This window comes from Rhinoraja longicauda, chromosome 21, assembly GCF_053455715.1.
Source record: "Rhinoraja longicauda isolate Sanriku21f chromosome 21, sRhiLon1.1, whole genome shotgun sequence".
NCBI classification, from domain to species: Eukaryota; Metazoa; Chordata; class Chondrichthyes; order Rajiformes; family Arhynchobatidae; genus Rhinoraja; species Rhinoraja longicauda.
In genome coordinates this window covers 21535500-21561498 of record NC_135973.1, presented here as the reverse complement: position 1 = coordinate 21561498, position 25999 = coordinate 21535500, and the positions used below count along the sequence as shown (strand labels likewise).

General features: G+C 46.8%; 1 protein-coding gene across 2 annotated transcripts in view; it reads left to right on the top strand.

The window, feature by feature from the left end:
• The window catches only part of baiap2l1a (BAR/IMD domain containing adaptor protein 2 like 1a), a 98226-nt gene that overhangs the window by 32369 nt on the left and 39858 nt on the right, over positions 1-25999 (top strand). For both annotated transcript variants that reach the window (XM_078418084.1, XM_078418083.1), the window contains exons 4-6: positions 4158-4219; positions 11801-11872; positions 21510-21647. In XM_078418084.1, the coding sequence (XP_078274210.1) occupies positions 4158-4219; positions 11801-11872; positions 21510-21647 (272 nt within the window). The remainder of the gene's footprint in view (positions 1-4157; positions 4220-11800; positions 11873-21509; positions 21648-25999) is intronic.

Below are 25999 nucleotides of genomic sequence, written 5' to 3'. Positions count from 1 at the left end.
ATTCACTTTTGTGAAGTGTGTTGGATTACTCTCTAGATCTTGCCTAAAAATGAAAATTGTGAAAATATAAATAACGTTACAAATATACAATATGGATGGATGAATGAATGAGTTTTTTGAACTACTTTTTTTAAAAACACACAGCCAATTTTGCCAACATATGTAGCTGGCAAACTCATGCCAGAATGGATAACAATGCCATTTCAAATCACCTTGCAAAGATTTTGGTCGGTAACTTACTGTAAATTTTGATTCCGCTTATGAGACTACTTTAGCATCTCAGATGTATCTAAAACAATTTGAATCTAGCAGTGTGTTCATTACTATCGAGAACACAACAAATGTGACAATTAATATAACCACTGTCTATTTTTCAAAAGTTTTTATTTTAACTGATAAAATCAGATTTCTGAATTTAATCGTAGAAAAACTGTATGACTATCTTGCATAGTTCTTTTAACTACTATTGAATCTTGTGTGGTATTGCTTACTGGTAAAGGTGCATCTCCAGATTCTGGTGGATTCCAGGATTAGTCAATAAATGATTTATTTCCATACTAGACCAAGTGGACCCATTGGGCCCAAATCTCCTGCAATGATGCAGCACACTCTCCCCCTCGACGGTGAGTAAGGTCGGCCTAAAATTGTCATGCTATTGTGTACCATTTTGGCTGTAGTTCTGGAACAAACAAACGAGTGTTAGTATATAGATGTTTATGTCTTTCAAAAGACATTTGGACAGATATATAGATAGGAAGGGTTAAGAGGAGTATGAACCAATGGGACTGAACCAGAATGCCAACTTGGTCAGCATGGTCATAGTGGGCCAAAGGGCCTGTTTCTATGGTGTGTTGCTCTGATTTTATGGTTTAGGGAGCTGATTGGACCACTCGTAGCAAGGTGACATTAGCTTTGGAGGCACAAGGAACTGCAGAAGCTGGTACCTTGAGCAAACCACAAAGTGGAGGAGTAGCTCAGTGGATCAGGCATCATCTGTGGAGGGAATGGATATGTGACATTTTGCATTGGGACCCTTCAAGCCACCTTTTATTTTGAATGAATTAATCAAATCCTGCATTCATTCATCCATCCAAATATTTGGTCAATCTTTTATCAGTAAATAGCTAGGAGCTGGTAATAGTTAGAAGGCATTATATTGTCTTGATATTTTTTTTCCATGCAAGGCTCACCTCCACTTATTTCTGAATCTTGATAAACTTGTTTGTTTAGTATAGTGTTGCTATTCTGTAACCTTTAAGGTTTTACCAATCAGCTTGATCACCTTTGCATAAACTCACAAGAGGTGACGCATAGTTAATCTGCCCATTCGATAAAGTTTCTACAATCAAAGTGCTTTCCATATTTTTTTTTAATCAGCTACATCTTTTTTGAATAATGAGGGCTAGATGGCTTATTCCTGCTGATTGTTTATATGTTCAGTTTAATCTTCTCCAGATCAATATCCAGACCAATGGATACCAACCAGGAATGCAAACACTAAATCACTGTATCGCTCTTGACCAGCAAACTTATAACTTATAAGACCAGCAAAATATGTCAAGAATTTGGACCAAAAAAAAGGATTGCTCCGTTCCTTGAACAAGCACGTAAATGTTTGCAGATAAGGAAGTTGGTATTTACATCTGAATTGAGACCCACGTGCCTAACCTTGACATGTTACCAAAGGGTGGCAGCCCACATTCTTCAGCTTTCTCATAGGTTGCAGGAACAGCTGTGATGCAAGAAAAGGCAATGCCAAATGACTAGCAATGTGAAAAAAAGACGCAAAGTTCTGGAGCAACTCAGCGGGTCAGGCAGCATCATTAGAGAACATGGGGTCATGACCCTTCATCAAACTGATTGTGGGGGAGGGGAAGAAAATTGTGAGGAGGGGCAGGACAAAGCCTGACAGGTCATAGATTGATACAGGGAGTAAGGGTGGGGGAGGGGTGGGGGTGTTGATAGGCAGAGGGTTGGACAAAGGCCAGAGATGAAAAGACAGGTGTGAGACAAAAGGATTGAAGAGTTGTGTACTGTGAAGATAGAGGAAGGAATGTAGTGGAAGGGGAAGTGGGTGGGGAGAAATAGGTGCGTCCAGGTGGAGCACGGGGGAGGGGAAGTGGTTTGCGGGAAGAAGGGAGAGAGGGGGTGGTTTGTAATGATCTGAATTGGAAAATCCAATGTTCATGCCATTTGGGTATGCAACATGATCTCTGTCAGCAGGAAATCCTGACTTGGCAGGGTCCAGGAAAAAATAGTGTTTTACAGCCCGAAAGCTAATAAATATATTGTATTTAATTGCTCAGAATAATCAAATTCTTTAAACAAACAGTGCTCCTCTTCAGCATTGTCTTATAATATACAACCAGTCACAAATACATGCAATCATTGTGCTCCACTTCCTCCATCATAAAATCCTCCCACCTTCTGCTAGAACCTGTCATTGATGCTCATTGGACAAATATTGATGTTTATTAAATATTTATTTGGTTGCTAGGCAGACAGGTAAGATTGCTTTAGGGAGTGTCTTGCAAAACTGTAACATCTTACATATGAATTATGTAATTGCAGAAGATTACTCTGGTTGGCGAAAATTTTCTTTCAACACGACAATGAAGTTAACGTTTCTTTACAAATTGTCTATTGACAAATATATTGGCATGTTTAAATTTGCAACATTGAATAAATACTGGAGAAAAGCTCTTCTGGGATATTAGGCTACTTGTTAGGATCTTAAGTTCAATATTCAAAATTCTACCTATTAAAGTCAGCACCTGGCAAGATTGTTTATTTGTATCCTCTGGAGGTTAATAAGCTGGTCAAACTGAAGAAAATTGTTTAGCTTCTAAAATAAACTGCAAGAGGAACTCAGCGGATCGGGCAGTACCTGTAGAGGCAAAGGGATGATCGATGTTTCTGGTCGAAATCCTATATCAGGACAAATGCAGGATCTAAACCCGAAATATCAGCTATCCCTTGGCCTCCACAGATGATGTTTAATCTGCTGAGTTCCTCCAGTAATTTGTTTGCTCCTTAGCTTTTCTACCTCGGAATGAGTGATCTAGCAATGTGAAAAGTTTGTCTGGGCCCAATAGACATGAGTAAATGACTTTGGCTAATTCAGAGTCCGTGTATCATGTGTGTTTGCACTAGGATTAAAAAAAAGAAAACTGATAATACATAGCAGGTTAAGCATTGTTGGTGGCAAGGGAGGCAAAGCTAACATTTTGGGTCAATAATCTTTCATCAGAACTGGCAAAGTGAGAAAATAAGCATGTTTTAATTTGCAAAGAGAACCAGGGGTTGAGAGAACAAAACGTATGTTGGTGGGGGGGTGGGAGATGGTGGAGTTTTTTTATTTAAAAAAACTTGCAGAAACCTGAAATCTGAAATAAAACAGCAAGTCAGGCAGCATTTGTGGAGTGAGTTAACATTTCAGGTTGACACACCTGTAATCAGAACCTTCCTTCATAAATAATCAGTTCATCTGAGTATTTCCAGCATCTTTTATTTTTATTTTAGATTTCTGCATCTTGTTTGCTTTTGATTGTTCCTGGTTTTTGCACTTGTCTTGGAAGACTTTGGAAAAATTCCATCATTTTCCTCACCAGTCTGTCAGATATACTAACTTGTGTGTAGCCAAGGAGCAATTATGAATCATGTAATTATGAATTCCCAAACACAAAACAGTTGCTACCTAAGATTATTTTTTTCCCCACACTTTTTTGTTTAGCTCAAGATTCAAAGACAAAGCTCAGCTTTACCTAACATGAAACCTGAGGAATAAATTTGCTTTCTCCAACGCATGATTTCCCTTTTTAAATTCTAACATTAGTTCAATATTGATGACTCTATTCTGATTGCAATCTTAGCTGGAGGAAGTATAAACTGTGGAAATAAGGAACTGCAGGTGCTGGTTAATACACAGAAGTTCAGAAAGTGCTGGAGTAACTCAGTAAATTGGGCAGCATCTCTGGAGAACACGAATAGGTGACGCTTCAGGTTGAGACCCGGAATGGGGAAAGATGAGCATTGAGAAACTAAAATAGGACGGACATGGAATTCAGTAACATTTACAATGGAGAAATCATAAGCAAGTCCTTTTCTAAATATAAATGAAGCAGCTTTGTAAACCTATTTTCTGTTTCTTCCCATAGGACAAGTCTTAATGGAAATTTCAAACGTTCACAAGAAACTCAACTTAGAAATGGAAGATAATGTATGTATAAGTTAAACACTGCTTTTCAAAATAGTTTCAAATTGTTTTTCCTTTTTAATCTTATGCAAGATTATAAACCTGAGGGATAAAATTTAAATACAAATTAAATTGTGGTACAAAATGGTACAAAGTTGCTATTCATTCATGCCAAATGATCATGCTGGCCATTTGGATTAAATGTTTTTCCCAGCTCTACCACTCTTGGTTACATCACCAAGTACTCATCACCAGACCACCACCACTGCAAAAATATTTTTCCTCAATTCTCTAATTTTTTCACATGCCTTGAAAGGAAACATGTCCTTTCTAATTGCCCATCAACGCCTGAGTCTCTGCAATCTCTTAAATGAGGTATTCCGATTGTGATATTTGGTAAGAAGTTCCAGAATTTGGACCCAGTTAAGTTGAAGGTAGTGTTGTTCCTGTGAACTAGCTGCCCTTGCGTTGGGGGGTGATGTCACAGGTTTGTCAGGTACTAATGGGAGAGCCTACGTCAGATGGTATACACTGCAGTCATGTGTGCCAGTGGTGGAAATGAATGGTTAAGATGGCGGATGAGGTGCTTATCAAGTTGACAGCTTTGTCTTGGGTGGTATCAAGCTTCTTTAAAGTTATTAGAGTTGCATTCAGCCAGGCAAGTACAGGTTATTTTATATTGTGCCTCTGACTTTTGCCTTAAATATAGTGGAAGGTGTTGGGATATCAGGAGGTGAGCCACTCACTGAGGATGTCAAGCTTCATCCCTGCTCTTTTAGCCACGATCTGGTTGAGTTTTCATAAATGATGTCCTTTCTGTTTTCTTCCATGCTCCCACACCCTACTCCTTGGTTTTGATGGGTGGGGAGTGTGGACAACGATAATACCATTGAATGTCAAGGAGATTTGAGTAGACGCTCTCTTGGAGAAGATCATTACCTGGCGCCTTTGTGGTACGAACGATATTTGCCAGTCATCAGCTCGTGCATGAATGTTGTTTAGATCCTGCTGCATGCAAGCATTGACTGCTTCCTTTACTGTGAGTTGTGAAGGGAATTGAACATTGTGCACTCATCAGCAAACCCTTGGGAGGTCATCATTGAAGCAGCTGAAGATGAATGGGCTGAGGACACTGCCATGAGGAACCTCAATAGGTCACCTCATGGCATTGGCATGAGTGACCTCCATTAATCATTTAAACACTTTGGATCCTCGACTTCCTCATCCACAGACCACAGTCTGTTCGAATTGGCAGAAATATTTCTTCCTCATTAACAATCAGTACGAGAGCACCTCAAGGCTGTGTTCAGCCCCCCTGCCCTACTCACTCTATACTCATGACTGCGTAGCCGGACATGGTGTGAACTCCATCTTCAAGTTCGCCGACGGCACCACCGTTGTTGGACGAATTACAGATGGTGATGAGTCAGAGTATAGAAGTGAGATCGACCGATTGACCAAATAGTGCCACACAACAACCTGGCTCTCAATATCAATAAAACCAATGAACTGATTATGGACTTTGGAAGTGGAAGGATGAGGACCCACAATCCTGTTTATATCAACGGGACAATGGTGGAGAGAGTCAAAGTCTTCACATTCCTGGGCGTGCGTATTTCCGAAGATCTTTCTTGGACCCAGCACACTGATGCAATTATAAACAAAGCACATCAATGCTTCTACTTCCTGAGAAGATTACGGAGATTCGGTATGACAAAGAGGATTCTCTTGAACTTCTACAGGTGTACAGTAGAGAGCATATTGACTGGCTGCATCATGGCCTGGTTCGGCAACTTGAATGTCCAGGAGCGGAAAACACTGCAAAAAGTTGTGAACACTGCCCAGTCCATCACCGACTCTGACCTCCCCACCATCAAAGGAATTTATCGGAGTTGCTGCCTCAAAAAGGCAGCCAGCATCATCAGAGACCCACACCATCCTGACCACACACTCATCGGGAAGAAGGCAACGTCCAGGTTCAGGAACAGCTTCTTCCCTACAGCCATCAGGCTATTAAAGACTATAACCTCAAATAAGCTCTGAACTACAATAGACATTATCATTATTATTATGGCACTGTAGCGACCATGGAGAATGGTCTAGGTCGTCGAACCCTCGGATTGGCCAGCGAGGTCACGTGGGAACGCGACCATGGGGATTGGTCCAGGGAAGGACATCGCTGATTGGTCAGCGATGTCATGGGTGCGTTTGGCGCCCGATTTAGTTAGTTCGTCTGAGTCTTCAAGGAAGACAGTAAGTTTATATTGGTTGTCCTGCGACTTGTTGTTTTGATTCTGTATTCGTGTATTGCGGTTGCAATAAACTTCATCTACAACTACAAGTCTCGGACTCGCCATATTGGTGACCCCGAACGTGATCTGGACGATCACCGACTGAGAAAAACCCGACGCCTCGTTGACGATGACTGAGCAGGGCACACCGGAGTCAAGCGCGGCGGACGTTCATCTTCCGTTATTTTGGACGTACGCACCGCAAGCTTGGTTTATCCACGCCGAGGCCCAATTCCATATAAAGAAGGTGTCGGATGATTCCACGAAGTATTTCTACCTCGTCAGCGCGCTATCGCCGGACACAACCAAGCGCGTGATGCGGTTCATAATAAATTCACCTGCGGAAGACAAGTATGAAACCATGAAGAAGGTATTACTGCGGACCTTCGGGTTAAAAAAGCATGGTGGTGCGGCAAAACTTCTGCACCTACCGGAGCTTGGAGACAAACTGCCTTCCGTCCTCATGGCCGAAATGATGGTGCTAGCCGGTGAGCATACGGATTGCCCGATGTTTGAGCAGGCATTCCGCGAAAAACTCCCCGAGGATGTCCGATTGCTGCTTACGGATTGTTCTTTTAAGGACCCTGAAGCATATGCAGCGAAAGCGGACGCGCTCATAGCGGGAAAAAACAAGGCAGGGGATTCCATCAACAAAGTCTCGACATCGGTGACCACGCCACAGCGACGGCAAGATGGCGCCACGTCTCCCGCCAATTCTCCGAAAGCCCGCCAAAAAGATCCGCACAAGCGCGGCTGGTGCTATTATCACCTACGATGGGGTAACGAATCCCGCAACTGCCGTTTGCCTTGTACCTTCGCGGGAAATGCCTCGGCCGATCGTACATAGGGGCAGTTACGATTGGCCAGAACCGGCGCCTCTATGTCCATGATCGATTCACGGACACAGAATTTTTGGTAGACACGGGAGCCATCGTCAGCATAGTGCCGCCGACCGACCTCGAAACCAGATCGGGTAAGACAGGTCCCACCCTCATCGCGGTGAACGGCAGCCCAATTCGCACTTTCGGTACACGGAAAATGTCCCTGGGTTTAGGCCTCCGCACGTACGAATGGCCATTCATCATAGCCGACGTCAAACAAGCGATCCTGGGCGCAGATTTTCTCTGGGCTTTTTCACTGGTTCCTGATGTCCGCGGTAACGACCTCCGACCTTCCGCCGAAGACGAGCACGTTGCTCCGACAATCGCCTCCTCGCTCAGCCCTACTGTCCAGGCCGTCGTCGCGGCCCCCGACTCGTATGCTGCGATTCTGGCCGAGTTCCCAGAGCTGCTCGTTCAACGTTTCGACGCACCTTCGGCTAAACACGGTGTGGTCCATCATATCCGCACCGAAGGCCCTCCCGTTTTCGCTCGGGCCAGGAGACTGCCGCCAGACAAACTGGTGGTGGCAAAGGAGGAGTTCAGGAAGATGGAGGAAATGGGAATTGTCCGTCAGTCTGACAGCCCGTGGGCCTCGCCGTTACACATGGTCTCCAAGGCATCTGGGGGGTGGAGGCCATGTGGCGATTATCGGCGTCTCAATGCTGTCACCACGGCTGATCGCTACCCCATACCGCACCTACAGGACTTTTCATCTGGGCTGGAAGGTGCGGTAGTGTTTTCCAAAATCGATTTGGTGCGAGGATATCATCAGATTCCGGTGCGACCGGAGGACATACAAAAAACTGCAACTATAACTCCGTTCGGGTTGTTTGAATGGTTGCGTATGCCTTTCGGTTTAAAGAACGCGGCACAGGCTTTCCAGCGACTGATGGACCGCGTGGGCCGGGGTTTACCCTTTTTGTTTATTTATCTAGACGACATCCTGATAGCCAGCCCCTCCGTGCTGGAACACCAGGCCCATTTGAGGACCGTGTTCCAGCGGCTCCAAGACCACGGGCTCATTATCCAACCCTCCAAATGTCAATTCGGCCTGCCTGCCCTTGATTTTCTAGGGCACAGAATTACTCCTGCCGGTGCCGCCCCTTTACCCGAGAAGGTGGAAGCCATCCGGGCCTTTCCCAGGCCCACCACTGTAAAAGGGCTGCAGGAGTTCGTCGGTATGGTTAATTTCTACCATAGATTCGTTCCGGCAGCGGCGCGAGTCCTGCGCCCGCTTTTCCAATGCCTTGCAGGGAACCCGGTAGAGTTGTTGTGGTCCCCGGCCGCAGAGTCGGCTTTTACGGCAGCTAAGGCAGCCCTGGCAGACGCCACCATGTTGGTCCATCCGAGCCCCTCCGCCCCCACGGCCCTGACGGTTGACGCCTCTGACGTGGCGGTGGGTGGGGTTCTGGAGCAGCAGGTTGGTGGCCATTGGCAGCCTTTAGCCTTTTTCAGCCGGCAACTAAATTCGGCCGAGCTGAAATATAGTGCATTTGACCGAGAGCTTCTAGCTCTCTATTTAGCTGTCCGTCATTTTAGGTATTTCCTCGAGGGCCGCCCATTTGTGGCATTTACGGACCACAAGCCATTAACATTTGCGTTTTTGAAATTGTCTGACCCATGGTCGGCCCGCCAGCAGCGGCACCTGACTGCTATCTCCGAATTTACAACAGATGTCCGTCATATCGCGGGTAAGCTTAATGCCGTTGCTGACGCCCTGTCTAGACCTGCTTTTCCCCCTATTTCGGCGGTGGACTGCGAGGTGGATCCCCAGGAGCTCGCGGAGGCGCAGCTTCTGGCGGATACCGTTTCGGCTTACCGGTCCACCACTTCGGGATTAAAGTTGGCTCAGGTGGCTTGTGGGTCGGAGGGCACGAAAGTCTGGTGCGATATTTCTCTTCCTCGTCCCAGGCCGGTAGTGCCGCCTTCCCTTCAGCGCCGAGTTTTCGATGCCATTCATGGGTTGGCGCACCCGTCCATCCGCTCCACCTCTGCCTTGGTAGCAGCGAGGTTTGTCTGGCATGGCCTGAGAAAACAGGTAGCGGGGTGGGCACGTTCCTGCGTGCCCTGTCAGACCGCTAAAGTCCAGCGCCACGTCCAGCCCCCCGTACAGGATTTCGAGGTCACGGCCTTTCGTTTTTTTCACATCCACGTGGATTTGGTCGGACCTTTGCCTTCCTCCCAGGGCTACACCCACCTCCTCACGGTGGTGGATCGGTTCACCCGGTGGCCAGAGGCTTTCCCATTGTTTGATATCTCGTCAGCGTCTTGTGCTAGGACTTTGGCCCTCCATTGGGTAGCTCGTTTTGGGGTCCCGGCAGTTATTACCACTGACAGAGGACCACAGTTCACTTCGTCCCTCTGGGCCGCGCTGGCGGAACTGTACGGGTCCAAGTTACAACCCACAACTGCATATCACCCCCAGGCAAATGGACTCGTAGAAAGGTTCCACCGCCAACTTAAGGCGTCCCTCAGTGCAAGGCTTGAAGGCCCGGACTGGGTGGACCAACTCCCTTGGGTTCTTTTGGGCATCCGGACTGCTCCTAAGCCAGATCTCGGTGCGTCGTCTGCAGAGCTAGTATATGGCTCGACACTTCGAGTACCCGGAGACCTTTTTTCGGACCCTTCAGCCCTGCTCCCTTCGGTCCCATCAGCGTTAGCATCTCTCCGGGAACGGGTGGGCTCCCTGGCTCCAGTGCCGACTTCACGCCATGGGTGTTCCATGGTGCATGAACCGGCTGCCCTGAAAGACTGTGAGTTTGTTTTTCTGCGTAAGGATGCCCATCGCGCCCCGTTGCAGAGGGTCTATCAAGGGCCGTTCCGGGTGTTACGTAAGGGAACGGCTACTTTCACCTTAGACATGGGCGGCAAGAGCGAACTAGTCTCGGTGTCCTGGCTCAAACCTGCCCATTTGGACCCGGATCAACCAGTTTTGGTCGGTCAAACCCCTCGGAGAGGCCGACCTCCGTTAGTTCCGCCCAGTCCAGAAACCCCCGTTCTGACAGTTCCTTCAGGACCTCCCGTTTCGGCAGTTCCTCCAGAGCCCCCCGTGCCGGTAGTTCCTCCAGAACCTCTCGTTCCGGCTGTTCCACCAAGTCCGGAACCTCCGGCTCCTGTGGTTCAGGCTGTCCCTCTCCGTACTCGTTGTGGTCACGAAATCAGGCTCCCAGCTAGGTTCCGCACCTCGGGTTCTGGGGGGGGTCATGTAGCGACCATGGAGAATGGTCTAGGTCGTCGAACCCTCGGATTGGCCAGCGAGGTCACGTGGGAACGCGACCATGGGGATTGGTCCAGGGAAGGACATCGCTGATTGGTCAGCGATGTCATGGGTGCGTTTGGCGCCCGATTTAGTTAGTTCGTCTGAGTCTTCAAGGAAAACAGTAAGTTTATATTGGTTGTCCTGCGACTTGTTGTTTTGATTCTGTATTCGTGTATTGCGGTTGCAATAAACTTCATCTACAACTACAAGTCTCGGACTCGCCATAGCACTATTATTGTTTATTTTTTGAGTGTGTGTGTGTGTGTGTGTGTGTGTGTACTTGTGAGTATGTGTGTGTATATATACACACTGAACCTTTTTTTGCTCTCATATTGTTTACAGTGCACTATGTTTACATATTCTGTTGTGCTGCAGCAAGTAAAAATTTCATTGTTCTATCTGAAACATATGACAATAAAACACTCTTGACACTTGATTAATGATCTCAGACCTAAATTGGAAAGACTTTAGTTGTTGCAGTTATTCCTTAGCGTTTTTAAAACGATTGCATTTGAATCAAGTTAAGCCTAAAATATTGCTTTTTGTCTAGTTGCAAAATTATTTTGAGAACTCCTTGAGAGCAGTATGTTTATGTTTCATTAAAAAAAAACAATAAAACATTAGTGGATCTTGAGTGGAAGGCAAAATAGTTTTTAAGCATGCGTAGAATCAGCACTTATTTAAAAGATCCCAAATCAATTTATTAGATAATTTACATTCATCTTCAAGAGAAGAAGAAATTCATGAACTCAATTACATAGTATAGTTATAGTATATTGTAATTGAAAATTGGTTTTGGACCTTGTTTGATCATTCTCTTTACATTTGGTTCAATATGGAAAACAATATCCCAAGAGGATCCATCGCTACTTTCATATTCTTATCTTTCATATTTTTTACATCCCCTCCAACCACAGTACTGACCTCTCAAATCCTGGCCTCACAATCCAATTGCTTCAAATTCTTTACCATGAAGATGACAACTCCTCACACCAGCCTCTTGCCTTTTCACTGTTAATTCCCATCGTCTCTCCCCATCTTTCATCTAAATTCAGTGCACTTGAATTTCTAGGCCAAGATATATTTGGGCATTATTTAAGTAATTTTCTTTCTTCTGTTGTAGTTTCTTATTAAAATGTAGTTTCTTATTAAAAATATCGTTTTCATCTTGAAGTTTAGGAAATTTCACAAAGACATAATCGGTGAATTGGAGAAAAAAACGGATCAAGATATGAAGTACATGAATGCAAGTACCGAATCTATTTAATTGGAAATTGCACAACAGCTGATTATTTGTTGATTAAGCACAGATGCAGTTTACATAATTAATATCCAACTCATTGTGAACACTTGGGATCTTGCACAACTAAAAATGATGTCAGTTGTGGAATTATACTGCTTGGAAACAGGTCCTTCAGGCAAGCCTGTCCATGCTGACCAAAGTGCCTTCCTGAACTAGTCTCACTTGCCTGCAAATCCCTCTAAGCCTTTCCTATCCATAAAACTGTCCAAATATCTTTTTAAACATTGTAAACATACCACCTCTGCAACTTCCTCGAGCAGTTCATTCCATACGCACACCACCCTTCATGTGAAAAACCTGTCTGTCAGGTTCCCTGTTAATCTTTCCCCTCTCATCTTAAACCCATGGTTTTAGTATTCGGCTCACCTATCTTTGGAGACTGGCCATCTAGTTTATTTATGTCTCTCATGATTTTACAAACTTCTATAAGCACCCCCCCCCCCCCCCCCCCCCCCCACTTCCTTTAATCGAGGGAAAACAATCCCAGGCTACCCAGTATCTCCTTGTAACTCCAACTCTTCAGTCCCAGCAACAACCTTAGTATACTTTTTGCATTCCTCAAGCTTTATTATGCCCTTCCAATATCTGTATACAATATTCCATGTATGGTCTCATTAATGTCTTTCACAACTATAACATGATGTCCTAACACTTGTACCCAATGCCCCATTTGATGAGGGCAAGCATGTAATTTAATTTATTCACCTCCTTTTCTACCTGGTACTTTCAGGGAACCATGTAGTTGTGCCCCAGGTGTTTCTCCCTGCAACACTTCTCAGGCCCCTGCCATTGCGCAAGTTTGCCCTAATTTAAATCCCCAAAATGCATGATTTTGCACGTTCAAGTTAAATGCCATTGCCATTTCTTTGCCGACTTTCCTAATTGTTCTCGATCCTTGGCTAACTCGTTCTGGATCCCAGGTGATCTAACCTTTCCGACTGGTCTACCACATGGGACCTTGACAATCAAATTTTGTGACATGTTATTTCTTATTACCAAGGCAATGCTAACTATCCCTAATAAGTCCTTGATTTTCCAAATGGATGCAGAGCTGATCTCTCAGCCTGCACTTCCCTGGCAAGTGGGGTCCGGCGCATTTACGTGCACAACAGCTGGTGCACTAACATCCAAATCATAGATAGCCACTGTTCTCCTGATCTGGAGTCCCTAACAGTTAAATGCAGGCCTTTTTACCTTCCTCGCGAATTTACAGGGGTTATAGTAACAGCAGTCTACATCCCACCGAATGCTAACGCTAGCACAGCTTTAGGCTACCTGCTCGGTGCAATAAACTCACAACAGAGCACATATCCAGAAGCAGCCCACATCATAGCCGGGGACTTCAACCATGCAGACCTAAAGTCAGTTCTCCCGAAACTTGAACAACACATAAGATGTGCTACCAGGGGGAAAAACACACTAGACAAGGTTTACTCAAATATTAAGAAGGGTTTCAGGTCAGCACCACTACCACACCTGGGGCAGTCAGATCACCTGTCCATATTCCTAACTCCAGCATACACCCCACTCAGGAGGAAAGCTCCAGTCACCATAAAGACTGTTAAGACATGGCCTGAAGGAGCTTCCTCGCAGCTGCAGGATTGCTTCGAAAGGACCAACTGGGATATTTTTGAGGATCAGGACTTGGAGGAGTACACATCAACTGTACTTTGCTACATCCAAAACTGTGTTGACAATGTCACCGTCGACAAACGCATCCGGTTGTATCCCAATCAAAAACCCTGGATGACAAAGGATGTCAGGTCTCTCCTCAAGGACCGTAACACCGCCTTCAGGTCTAGTGATAGAGCTCTATACAGTGCTGCTAGAACCAACCTGAAGAGAGGCATCAAGGATGCCAAAGCGTCCTACAAGAGGAAGATTGAGGACCACTTTTCCAACAATGACCCACGGCGGGTATGGCAAGGCATCCAGCACATCACCAACTACAAGACCAGCAACCGCACGACTGCCGACGGCGACGCCTCGCTGGCAGAGGAACTTAACTGTTTCTTTGCTCGTTTCGAGGTGAAAGCTACAGTGGCAGACATAACACCCTCTCCAGCACCTGACAGCAACACCTTCACTGTGCAGGAGTATGATGTTAAGCGCGTGCTCAGAGCAGTGAATCCCAGGAAAGCTGCAGGCCCCGATGGTGTGACGGGCAGAGTGCTGAGGGAATGTGCAGACCAATTATCTGAGGTCTTCACAAAAATCTTCAACCTGTCCCTTTTAAAATCCACCATCCCTCCCTGCCTGAAGTCCGCCACAATCATCCCACTGCCGAAAAAGTCTGTCATCAGCGGTCTTAACGACTACCGTCCGGTAGCACTCACACCGGTCATCACAAAGTGCTTCGAGAGACTGGTCCTGCAGCACATCAAAGCCAGCCTCCCACCCACCTTCGACCCACACCAGTTTGCCTACAGAGCAAATAGGTCTACAGGGGATGCCATCGACACTGCTCTTCACACTGCACTGACCCACCTTGAACACCAGGGGAGCTATGTGAGGATGCTCTTCCTCGACTTCAGCTCTGCCTTTAACACGGTCATCCCGAGCAGACTGGTCACCAAACTTTCCGACCTTGGATTTTCCCAAACCATCTGCAAATGGATCAAGGACTTCCTGACCAACCGCCCCCAGACCGTCAAAATAGGCCCTCACCTCTCCTCCACCATTACACTGAGCACCGGCTCACCACAGGGCTGTGTGTTGAGCCCCATCCTTTACTCCCTCTACACTCACGACTGCGCCCCCACCCATCCCACCAACACCATCATCAAGTTCGCGGATGACACGACTGTGGTTGGACTCATCTCAGAAGGAGATGAGACAGCCTATAGGGATGAAATCCAAAGGCTGGCAGCATGGTGTTCAGTGAACAATCTGGTCCTGAACTCCTCCAAAACAAAGGAACTTATAATTGACTTTAGAAAAACCAGTGTAGACTACGACCCACTCTACATCAATGGGGTCTGTGTGGAAAGGGTACCAGCTTTCAGGTTCCTGGGTACGCACATCGCAGAGGATCTTACCTGGTCTACCAACACCATCACCACAGTAAAGAAGGCACAGCAGAGACTCCACTTCCTGAGGATCCTCAGGAAAACCAACCTGCAGGAGAAGCTCATGTTGTCCTTCTATCGCTGCTCCATCGAGAGTGTGCTGGCATACTGTATAACCACATGGTATGCCAGCTGCTCAGAAAAGGACAGGAAGGCCCTTCAGAGGGTCATCACGACGGTCCAGAAGATCATCGGCTGCTCACTGCCCTCCCTGGAGCACCTGTTCAGCCTACGCTGCCTCAGTAGAGCAGGCAAAATAATAAAAGATCCATCCCACCCCGGCCACCGTCTGTTTGTTCATCTGCCCTCTGGTCAACGTTTCAGGTCGATCAAATCCCGAACAAACAGACTTAAGAACAGTTTTTACCCCAGGGCCATACGAGAACTGAACACTACCTTTGCACTAGGCAACACCGTTAAAAAATCTTGTACTTAATATAATTGTATTTAATTGTATTTATGTATTTATTTGTTTTTGCATTTATTGCATATATGTTTGTACGCACCGTCAGGATTGGCTATTTTTTAATTTCGTTGTACTCGTTGCAATGACAATAAATGAATATTATTATTATTATTATTATAATTGGCTACCTGACGTCACAATGGGAACCCAACGGGTCCGCACATGCGCAATTGGGGCCCGTTGATCTAATACTTACGTAAGATGGCTGCCGAATACGTGCGTGCGCAGTTGGGGGAAGGTTGCCACTCGGAGGGGGGGCGGGACCCACCCCCACCCGAGTGGCGGCCAATGGGGGGGGGTGAGGAGAGCTCTCCTGCTGCTGATGGACGCGATGGCCGCCTGGGAGGTGAGTGGCTCCCTCTCCCCTTTCCTCTCCCCCCTCGTCCACCCCCAGTGCCGGGGGAGTTTTAAGGGGGGTTGAGGGGGGGGTGGAGTGGGTGACTGGTTGGGGAAGAGGGGTAGATAAGGGGTATTGAAAGGGGATGCAGTGGGTGAGGGGGGCTGAGGGGGGAATGGAGTGGGTGAGTGGGGGGAAGAGAAGGGGGGGGAGTAGGGGAGGGTGCTAGACCATTGCAGGAGAGGTTTGGGGGAGTTTTAAGGGGGGTTGAGAAGGGATGTGGAGTGGGTGCGGGAGTGGAGGAGGGGGGTGGAGGGGGGTTGAGGGGGGATGCAGTGGGTGAATGGGAGAGGGGGGGTAAAGGGGGTTGAGGGGATTGGGGTGGGAGGGGGGAGTGGAGAGGGGAGGGAAAGGGGGGAGTGGGGGAGGGGAGGGTGCTAGACTAATGCAGGAGGGGGATAAGGGGGGATGGAGTGGGTGACTGGAGCGGAGGAGGGGATAAGGGGGGTTGAGGGGGGATGTGGGGGTGAGGGGTAGGGGGGATGGAGAGGGTGCTAGACCAATGCAGGAGAGGTTTGGGGGAGTTTTAAGGGGGGTTGAGGGAGGATGGAGTGGGTGAGGGTGGCGGGAGGAGAGGAGGGGGGATGGAGTGGGAGGGAGGGGGGTGAGGGGGGATGGAGTGGATGAGGGGGAAGGGGGGAGAGGATGCTAGACCAATGCAGGAGAGGTTTGGGCCCAACGGGTCCACTCAGGCTAGTCCTCTTTTAAAAAAGGAAGATACTGTAGCGACCATAGAGAGTGGTCCTAGATGTCGAACCCTCAGATTGGCCAGCGGGGTCACGTGTGGGTGCGACCATAGGGATTGGTCCAGGGAGTGAGACCGCTGATTGGACAGCGTCGTCACGTGTGGTTTTGGCGCCCAAAGGAGTCAGTTGAGAGACTCCTTCGAAGAGAACAGTTAGTTTTAATGGTTGTCTGTCATCTCGTTATGTAAACTTTGTGATCGAATATTGCTGTCGCAATAAACTTCTTCAACAAAGAACGAGCCTCCAGACTCGCCATATTGGTGACCCCGACGTGATCCAGCCGATCACCTACCATGAGTGAACAAGACGCCTCGTTTTTGGCTTCTATGCCCGGCGCACCGGAGCTAAGCACGGTCAGCGTTCACCTTCCGTCGTTTTGGGCACATCAACCACAATCTTGGTTTGTCCATACCGAAGCCCAGTTTCACTTAAGAAACATCTCGGCAGACGCGACAAAATACTACTAACTCGTCAGCGCTCTACCGCCGGAGACGACCGCACGGGTGATGCGGTTCATCGTCAACCCTCCCGCAGAAGACAAGTACGAGGCCATGAAGGCACTGTTATTACGAACCTTCGGATTCAGTAGGCATGACCGAGCTAAGAGGCTTATGCACCTACCGGATCTCGGAGATCGGCTGCCGTCCGTTCTCATGGCTGAAATGTTAGCGCTAGCAGGTGAACACACGGATCGCCTCATGTTCGAGCAGGCATTCCGAGAGAAGTTTCCCGAAGATGTCAAACTCATGCTCACGGATTGTTCTTTTAAGGACCCCGTGGCATATGCAGAAAAAGCCGATGCGCTAATGGCGTCCAAATCAAAAAGAAGCAGTTCAATCAACAAGGTCTCGACATCAGCGGCCGCGCCACAGCGGCATAAAGATGGCGCCGAGTCTCTCGCCAATTCTCCAGACCCCGCCAAAAGGATCCGCACAAGCGCGGCTGGTGCTATTACCATCTACGATGGGGTGGAGAATCCCGCAACTGCCGCTCACCTTGTACCTTCTCGGGAAATGCCTCGGCCGATCGTACATAGAGGCGGTTGCGATTGGCCAGAACCGACGCCTCTACTTCCGAGACCGATTCACGGACACAGAATTTTTGGTTGACACAGGAGCCATAGTCAGTATCGTACTGCCGACCGGCCTCGAGACCAGATCGGGTAAGATAGGTCCTACCCTCATCGCGGTTAACGGCAGCCCCATCCGCACGTATGGTACGCGGATAATGTCCCTGGCTTTAGGTATCCGCACGTACGAATGGCCATTCATTATCGCGGACGTCAGCCAGGCGATCCTAGGCGCAGATTTCCTCTGGGCCTTTTCACTAGTCCCCGATATCCGCGGTAACGACCTTCGACCAGCCGCCAGCAGCGATGAGCCCGCCGCTCCGCCAGCCGCCACCCCTCCCAGCCCAACTGTCCAGGCCATCGTCGCGGCCCCCGACCCGTATGCTGAGGTCCTGGCGGAGTTTCCAGAGCTGCTCGTCCAACGCTTTGACGCCCCTTCGACCAAGCACGGCGTGGTCCACCACATCCGCACCAAGGGCCCCCCCGTTTTCGCTCGGGCCCGGAGGTTACCGCCCGACAAGCTGGTGGTGGCACGGGCAGAATTCAGGAAGATGGAGGAAATGGGCATTGTCCGTCAGTCCGACAGCCCGTGGGCCTCGCCGTTGCATATGGTCTCCAAAGCATCTGGGGGGTGGAGACCATGCGTCGATTACCGGCGCCTCAATGCCGTCACCACGGCCGACCGCTACCCCATACCGCACCTCCAGGACTTCTCGTCTGGGCTGGAAAGTGCCGTGGTGTTCTCCAAGATCGATTTGGTGCGGGGCTACCACCAGATCCCTGTGTGTCCGGAAGACATACCAAAAACTGCCACGATCACTCCGTTCGGGTTGTTCGAATGGTTGCGCATGCCTTTCGGTTTAAAGAACGCAGCACAGGCCTTCCAGCGACTCATGGACCGTGTTGGTCGAGATTTGCCTTTTGTGTTCATTTATTTAGATGATATCCTAGTCGCCAGCTCCTCGGAGCAGGAACACCTGGCCCACTTGCGGACTGTATTCCAGCGGCTCCAAGACCACGGGCTCATCATCCAACCCTCCAAGTGTCAATTTGGCCTCCATTCTCTCGATTTCTTAGGGCACAGAATCACCCCTGCCGGCGCCACCCCTTTGCCCGAGAAGGTGGAGGCCATCCGTGCATTCCCGCGGCCCACCACAGTGAAGGGTCTGCAAGAGTTCGTGGGCATGGTGAACTTCTACCATAGGTTCGTCCTGGCAGCAGCACGGGTCATGCGCCCGCTCTTCCAGTGCCTCGCGGGTAAACCTGCAGAGTTGGTATGGTCCTCGGTCGTGGAGTCGGCCTTTGCAGCAGCTAAGGCGGCTTTGGCAGACGCCACCATGCTGGTCCACCCGAGCCCCTCCGCCCCCACGGCCCTGACGGTTGATGCGTCTGACGTGGCGGTGGGAGGGGTTTTGGAACAGCAGGTCGGTGGCCTTTGGCAGCCCTTGCCGTTTTTCAGCCGGCAACTGAGTTCGGCTGAGCTGAAATATAGCGCCTTTGACCGAGAGCTCCTGGCTCTCTACTTAGCTGTCCGTCACTTTAGGTATTTCCTAGAAGGCCGCCTGTTTGTGGCCTTTACGGACCATAAACCGTTAACTTTTGCTTTTTCCAAATTGTCCGACCCATGGTCGGCCCGCCAGCAGCGGCACCTGACTGCCATCTCTGAGTTTACCACCGATGTCCGTCATGTCGCGGGTAAGCTTAATGCCGTTGCTGACGCCCTGTCTCGGCCTGCTGTTTCCCCCATTTCAGCGGTAGACTGCGAGGTGGACCCCCAGGAACTTGCGGAGGCACAGCTCCTGGCGGGCACCGCCTCGGCATCCCAGTCCGCCACTTCAGGGTTGAAGTTGGCTCAGGTGGCCTGCGGGTACAAAAGTCTGGTGTGATGTTTCCCTCCCCCGTCCTAGGCCGGTGGTGCCACCCTCCCTTTAGCGCCGGGTATTTGATGCCATTCACGGGCTGGCGCACCCGTCCATCCGCTCCACCTCTGCCTTAGTAGCCGCTCGGTTTGTGTGGCATGGCCTGCGAAAGCAGGTAGCTGCTTGGGCCCACTCCTGCGTTCCCTGCCAGACCGCTAAAGTCTAACGCCATGTCCAGCCCCCAGTACAAGAGTTTGCGGTCTCAGCGGTCCGCTTTTTCCATATTCACGTGGATTTAGTCGGACCTTTACCTTCTTCCCGGGGCTACACCCATTACTCACGGTAGTGGATCGGTTCACCCGGTGGCCGGAGGCTTTCCCTTTGTCAGATACCTCCGCTGCCTCTTGTGCCAGGGCCCTGGCCCTCCATTGGGTGGCCCGTTTCGGGGTCCCGTCTGTTATCACCACCGACAGGGGGCCACAGTTCACCTCTACCCGCTGGGCCACGCTAGCAGAGCTGTACGTCTCCCGGTTGCAACACACCACGGCGTATCACCCTCAGGCTAATGGGCTCGTGGAGAGGTTCCACCGACAACTCAAGACGTCCCTCAATGCGAGGCTGGAGGGCCCAGACTGGGTAGACCAACTTCCCTGGGTCCTTTTGGGCATCCGGACCGCTCCTAAGCAGGATCTCGGTGCTTCGTCCGCGGAACTAATATATGGCTCGCCACTTCGAGTATCTGGAGATTTGCTGCTGGAGTCCTCTGGTCAGCTGCCGTCAGTTCCGTCGGTGTTAGCATCACTCCGGGCACGCGTGGGTTCCCTGGTTCCGGTTCCGACTTCGCGTCATGGGTGTCTCATGGTGCACGAACCGCCTGCCTTGAAGGACTGTGAGTTTGTATTTCTGCGTAGGGATGCCCATCGTTCCCCGTTGCAGAGGGTCTATGAAGGGCCGTTCCAGGTTTTGCGTAAAGGGACGGTCACCTTCACCTTAGACGTGGGCGGCAGGAGTGAGCTCGTCTCGGTGTCCAGGCTTAAACCTGCGCACTTGGATCCGGACAGCCCTGTCCTGGTCGGTCAACCGCCTCGGCGAGGCCGTCCTCCTGCAGTTCCACCCGGTCCAGGACCCCCCGCTCCTGCAGTTCCACCCGGTCAAGGACCCCCGCTCCTGTGCTTCCGGCTGCCCCTCTCCTTACTCGTTCTGGTCGCGAAATCTGGCTCCCTGCTAGGTTCCGTACCTCGGGTTCTGGGGGGGGTCATGTAGCGACCATAGAGAGTGGTCCTAGATGTCGAACCCTCAGATTGGCCAGCGGGGTCACGTGTGGGTGCGACCGTAGGGATTGGTCCAGGGAGTGAGACCGCTGATTGGACAGCGTCATCATGTGTGGTTTTGGCGCCCAAAGGAGTCAGTTGAGAGATTCCTTCGAAGAGAACAGTTAGTTTTAATGGTTGTCTGTCATCTCGTTATATAAACTTTGTGATCGAATATTACTGTCGCAATAAACATCTTCAACAAAGAACGAGCCTCCAGACTCGCCATAATACTTCTGTTTATTGGAGTGCTACACAACTTAATTCTCAGATGTGATAGTTTTATATGGAAAAACAAAGGGTAACAACAGCCAAGATCATCAATAACTATGTCTGAAGTTGAAATAAATGGAAGGCTCTATCCCAACATTTAAGAAACGGGCAGGTACATGAATAGGACTGGTTTGGATGGATATGGACCAAATGCTGGCAGGTGGGACGAGTGTAGCTGGTGTGGACAAGTTAGGCCAAAGAGGCCTGTTTCCACACTGTATCTCTCTATGAATTATCTGAATTTAAGTTTGGTGAATTAGGCCAGCGTTGAGGTTGGAATCCCTGTTCGAACTTCAGCTATTTTAAATTCTCTGCCAATGCCCTGCAAGATATTATAATAAATTGGCCATTCAAGGCATGCAGATTAATATGTTGAAATAATTTCCTTGCAGGCAACTCTTAAAAAGTACCAAACAGAACACAGAACTAAATTAGATTCCCTGGAAAAGTCTCAAGCAGAACTCAAAAAACTTCGAAGGAAAAGTCAAGGAACGAAAAATGCCTACAAATATGAAAATAAAGAAATGGAGGTAGGTGTTACGTCCACCATTGGTCCATCATGTCTAACAAAAGATGCTCTCCCATCTTCATCCAAGATTATTTAGAGTCTAATGTGTTAACTTTCCTCTGTCTTGCTCCTTTGGTACATGACTAATACTAGTTTATTTCTAGGATGCACTTTGCCATTGTACAATCTATAATAATGAATTGCGTGTGATTTCCAGCCAAGGCAACAGTATGAACATTGAAAATAAGTATGCCTGAGGTCAAGAAGTATGTGATAACCAATTGTTGGAAAATGTATGGGCATCAAGTAAGGATGGTATCAGACTAGTTTGAGATTTAAACTAAAACTAAAATAAATTTCTTGTGAATGGTGAAAATGGAAGAATGAACCGGTATTTCGCAGACACTGGATGAATAAAATTCTGTCATCTGAGGCGGATATGATTTGTGTTGTCGTGGTACAATGGAATTCTCACATTAGTCATCTGTGTAAGAAAATAACTGCTGATGCTGGTACAAATCGAAGGTATTTATTCACAAAATGCTGGAGTAACTCAGCATCTCTGGAGAGAAGGAATGGGTGACGTTTCAGGTCTCGACAGAGATGCTGCCTGACCTGCTGAGTTACTCCAGCATTTTGTGAATAAATACCTTTGATCAGTCAACTGTGGTGAAATTAACAATAAGTCTGCTACCTGAAACCACAAACCACCTGACACTATAGTATTGCAATTGTTTATTGTAATCAAAGCAGTCTTTTCTTTGCAATCACTTTTCTGGCCACTCTCCTTTGTTGATAAGCAGCTTTCAAAGTTAATCATAAAGCTAAATACTGCAAATCTGATATAATTCGAAATATTGGAAATTTTTGGACCAAGCAACAATGATTGAGGGAAGTAGATGCATTGTTTCATGTTCATGAGCCAGGCCTTTAAAGAATTTGGAAAATTTCAATGAGATCTCTCATTCTTCCAAAAACTACATAATACAGAACTGTTTGACCTATATTCTCCTCCCAGTGGCAAACCTGCCATTGCTAGAGCCAGTCTATAGATTTGTTACTACATTCCCTCAGAAATGACCTGGATAGGTAGAAAGAGCACACATTCAAAGTCCATCATAGAGTCATACAGCGTGGAAACAGGCCCTTCAGTCCAACTCGCCCAAGCCAACCAACATGCCCCATCTACACTAGTCTCACCCACCTGCGTTTGGCCAATAACCTTCCAAACCTATCCTATCGATGTATCTGTCCAAATGTTTCTTAAACGTTGTGATAGTACCTGCATGTGTGATGGAAAACTTAGGAAGACAGTAACTCATGAGGATAAAAGCAAACCTCAAATGAACATTGACAGTGAAATGGGCAAATAGGTAGCAGATGCAATTTAATATGAATAAGTTTAACATGATGCACTGTGGAAGAAAAATGAACATGCATTCATGTGCTGTCCTTTACACCATTTTCAGAATATCCCAGGGGCTTGAAGAACTTTTGAAGTGTAATCAATGATGTGATTACATTTCAAAATCACTTATGATTCCTAAATGTTTCACAGTTTAGGAAATATGATAGATAATTTGTAAATAGAAGCCTTGGCTATAACAGCTATTTAATAATGACTAATATTTTCTTTTAAAATGCATTGATTGAGGGGTATCTCCCTGCTGTTCAAAATGAGGTTATTTACATTATCCTGACAGCAGTTGAGCAACAACACTACAGGACTCCCTCAGTGCTGTATTAAGGCAGCAGTTCTCTGGATTTAAGCTTGCATCCACAACCTTCCGATTTGGATGAAAATTCTTCCACTGAGCTACAGGTGGGCAGTATAAAAATAGAAGGATCTGGAGTTGTATCTTCATGGTTGAAATTACCAGTCCAAATTGATAAGGCAATTGAATCTTATGAAGTACAGTCCTTGGCTTTGTAAATAGGGGACTGCAGATGCTGGTTTACAAAAGACAGTGCTGGAGTATCTCAGCGGGTCAGGCAGCTTCTCTGAAAAGCATAGAAAGGTGACATTTGGAGCCAGGAGTGTTCATTAGCAGAACTTCAAAGTAGGCATTCTGAGGGGAACATCTGCAAAGTAGACATTTTTAGAAACAACACTGCCTCTCCATGTTCTCCTGAGATGCTGCCTGACCCACTGAGCTACTCCAGCACTCTGTGTTTTGTAAACCAGCATCTGCAGTTTTTCGTTTCCACATTCCACTGCCCCACAGCAAAATCTCCTCAAGGTATGCCTCCTTTGAAGAATTTCTCCTGAAGGGTCCCAATTTAAAATGTCGCCTATCCATATTCTCTTGAGATGCTGCCTGACCCACTGTAGCCCAACACCCTGAATTGGGGGAATAAATTGGGGGAATTTCTAAATTGGGAGAATAAATACAAAATCAAAGTAGTTGTGCACTACACTAATCACTAGCTAAGGCTCCATTGGACTACTGTGCACCATATCAGATGAAGGTTTAAAGAATTGTCCAGCAATTTCTTCAATTACAAGACCTTCAATTACATGGTGAGATAGGAGAAATTATAAATTTTCACCTTAAAGTAGAGAAGATTATGGGGTTTCCAATTGAGGATTGTATTGACAGGGAGAAACGAGTTCCTCTATGTGAATTGATAACAAGATCAAAGTTTTAAAGGTAAAATTATTTTTTTCTCTCCATTCGGGATTGTTCTGAGTTGGAGTGTTCTGTGTGAAAAATTGCAGAAACATTTGTTTAACTCCCAAGTGAAATTCCGAAATATACTTCAACTAATTTGCAGCGTTTGGGATAAAGCTTGTTCATTGGATTAAAATGATTATTCAAATAGCACAATAGGTTAAATGTCATCCTCTTGGCCTGCAAGTTTCTAATGCTGTACATATGCTGTAATTATGTACATATTTTGTTCTGAATTTTTCCGGAGTACATTGTAATTATACATTGTAAATGAACATTGTCAATATGGAACTCTTTGTGAATAGCAACATGTGAAAATAACTTTTTTTTTAAATTAGGCCTCCAATATGTGTCATTGCGAAGTTTTCATTTAATGCTGCACATTCAGTTTGCTTCCTTCCTAATATATTTGAATATTTTTGATGACTACATTTGTGCTTGCCAAATGCACAAAGATCAATTTAAATATTTTTTTACTTCCCCACCCATGAAACCCACAATTATGAGTATAGGCAAGGGTGGGGTAGTGATGATGTTGAAGGTGACTATTCAGGGTATGATTGTCACTTTTTCAACCGCAGCTAGGGATGGGCGATAAATACCAGTAACACCCACAACAGGAGAATAAGTAGAACAAAAACAGAGATACCAAGTATAGCTACTCTCTATTGAGACAGCGTGAGGATTGCTCACCTTACCAAATTTATATAGCTTATTATTAATTAAACATTTTTGAGGCAACTTTATTGAGATTTATTTTGCAACTACAATAGGGGAATGCTCAAATTTTCAATCCCTTGAATATTTCAGGCTGTTTTTTAATAAATGGTGTCTATTAAACTAAATGCAATTTGAGCACATTCAATATTGTGTATATACTTTTTTTTTACTGTAGTATGAATGCTAAGACTGTCATTTTAAAATGGACAAGTGACTTTATCCCTAGGCAAAACCCCTACCATTTTGGCAAGAAAAAGTCAACTTATGCATATTGTTTACAGATTACTATTGATTGAATTCTGCCAAGCTCTATGGGTTTACTATTTGTATAGAGCAAGAGTTTGGATAGTTCATTTAGGAGATCCATGGTGAACTATTTGTTTATTATTATGTAATCTTGCACCATGCTTGTATAATGTTTTTGATAATTAAGCACAATTTCGGCTTTTTCTTTAGCTTCCTATAGATGACATTTTGGTGAATTGTAGCTTAATTTTAAAATTCTATGTATCGACTTGGAAACATGCCCATTTTGTAAAGAGGGTGCAGATTTGCGTCACTGTCATCTATTTGTCCTTGAAGAGAAACCAGGAACTGGAAAGTGTGCACCTTGCCTACAAATTGGTTCTATTAATAGATTTCACAGATAGGAGTAATAGCCTAGAAATCATATACAAATTAACGTGTGGAGGTATGGTAGAATGTTTCACTGCTATTTTTATGACATGTATGTATGACCTGATAATCTTTCATGCATTGACAACAAAGTAAAAACATAATTGAGTAAAGCCACTAAATTATTGCTGTTCTGTTTATAACTGCACATTAAATTGTCTTTATTCCTGAATTCCTAAGCCTGAGAGAGCAATATTTTAATCTGAAATTGGCCTCTGATTATCCCTGATGATCCCTGATGATCCCTCGTGTTTTCACACTGTCCTTTTTTAATAGCCAGTTTGGGGGTATTTTTTAATTTAGATTA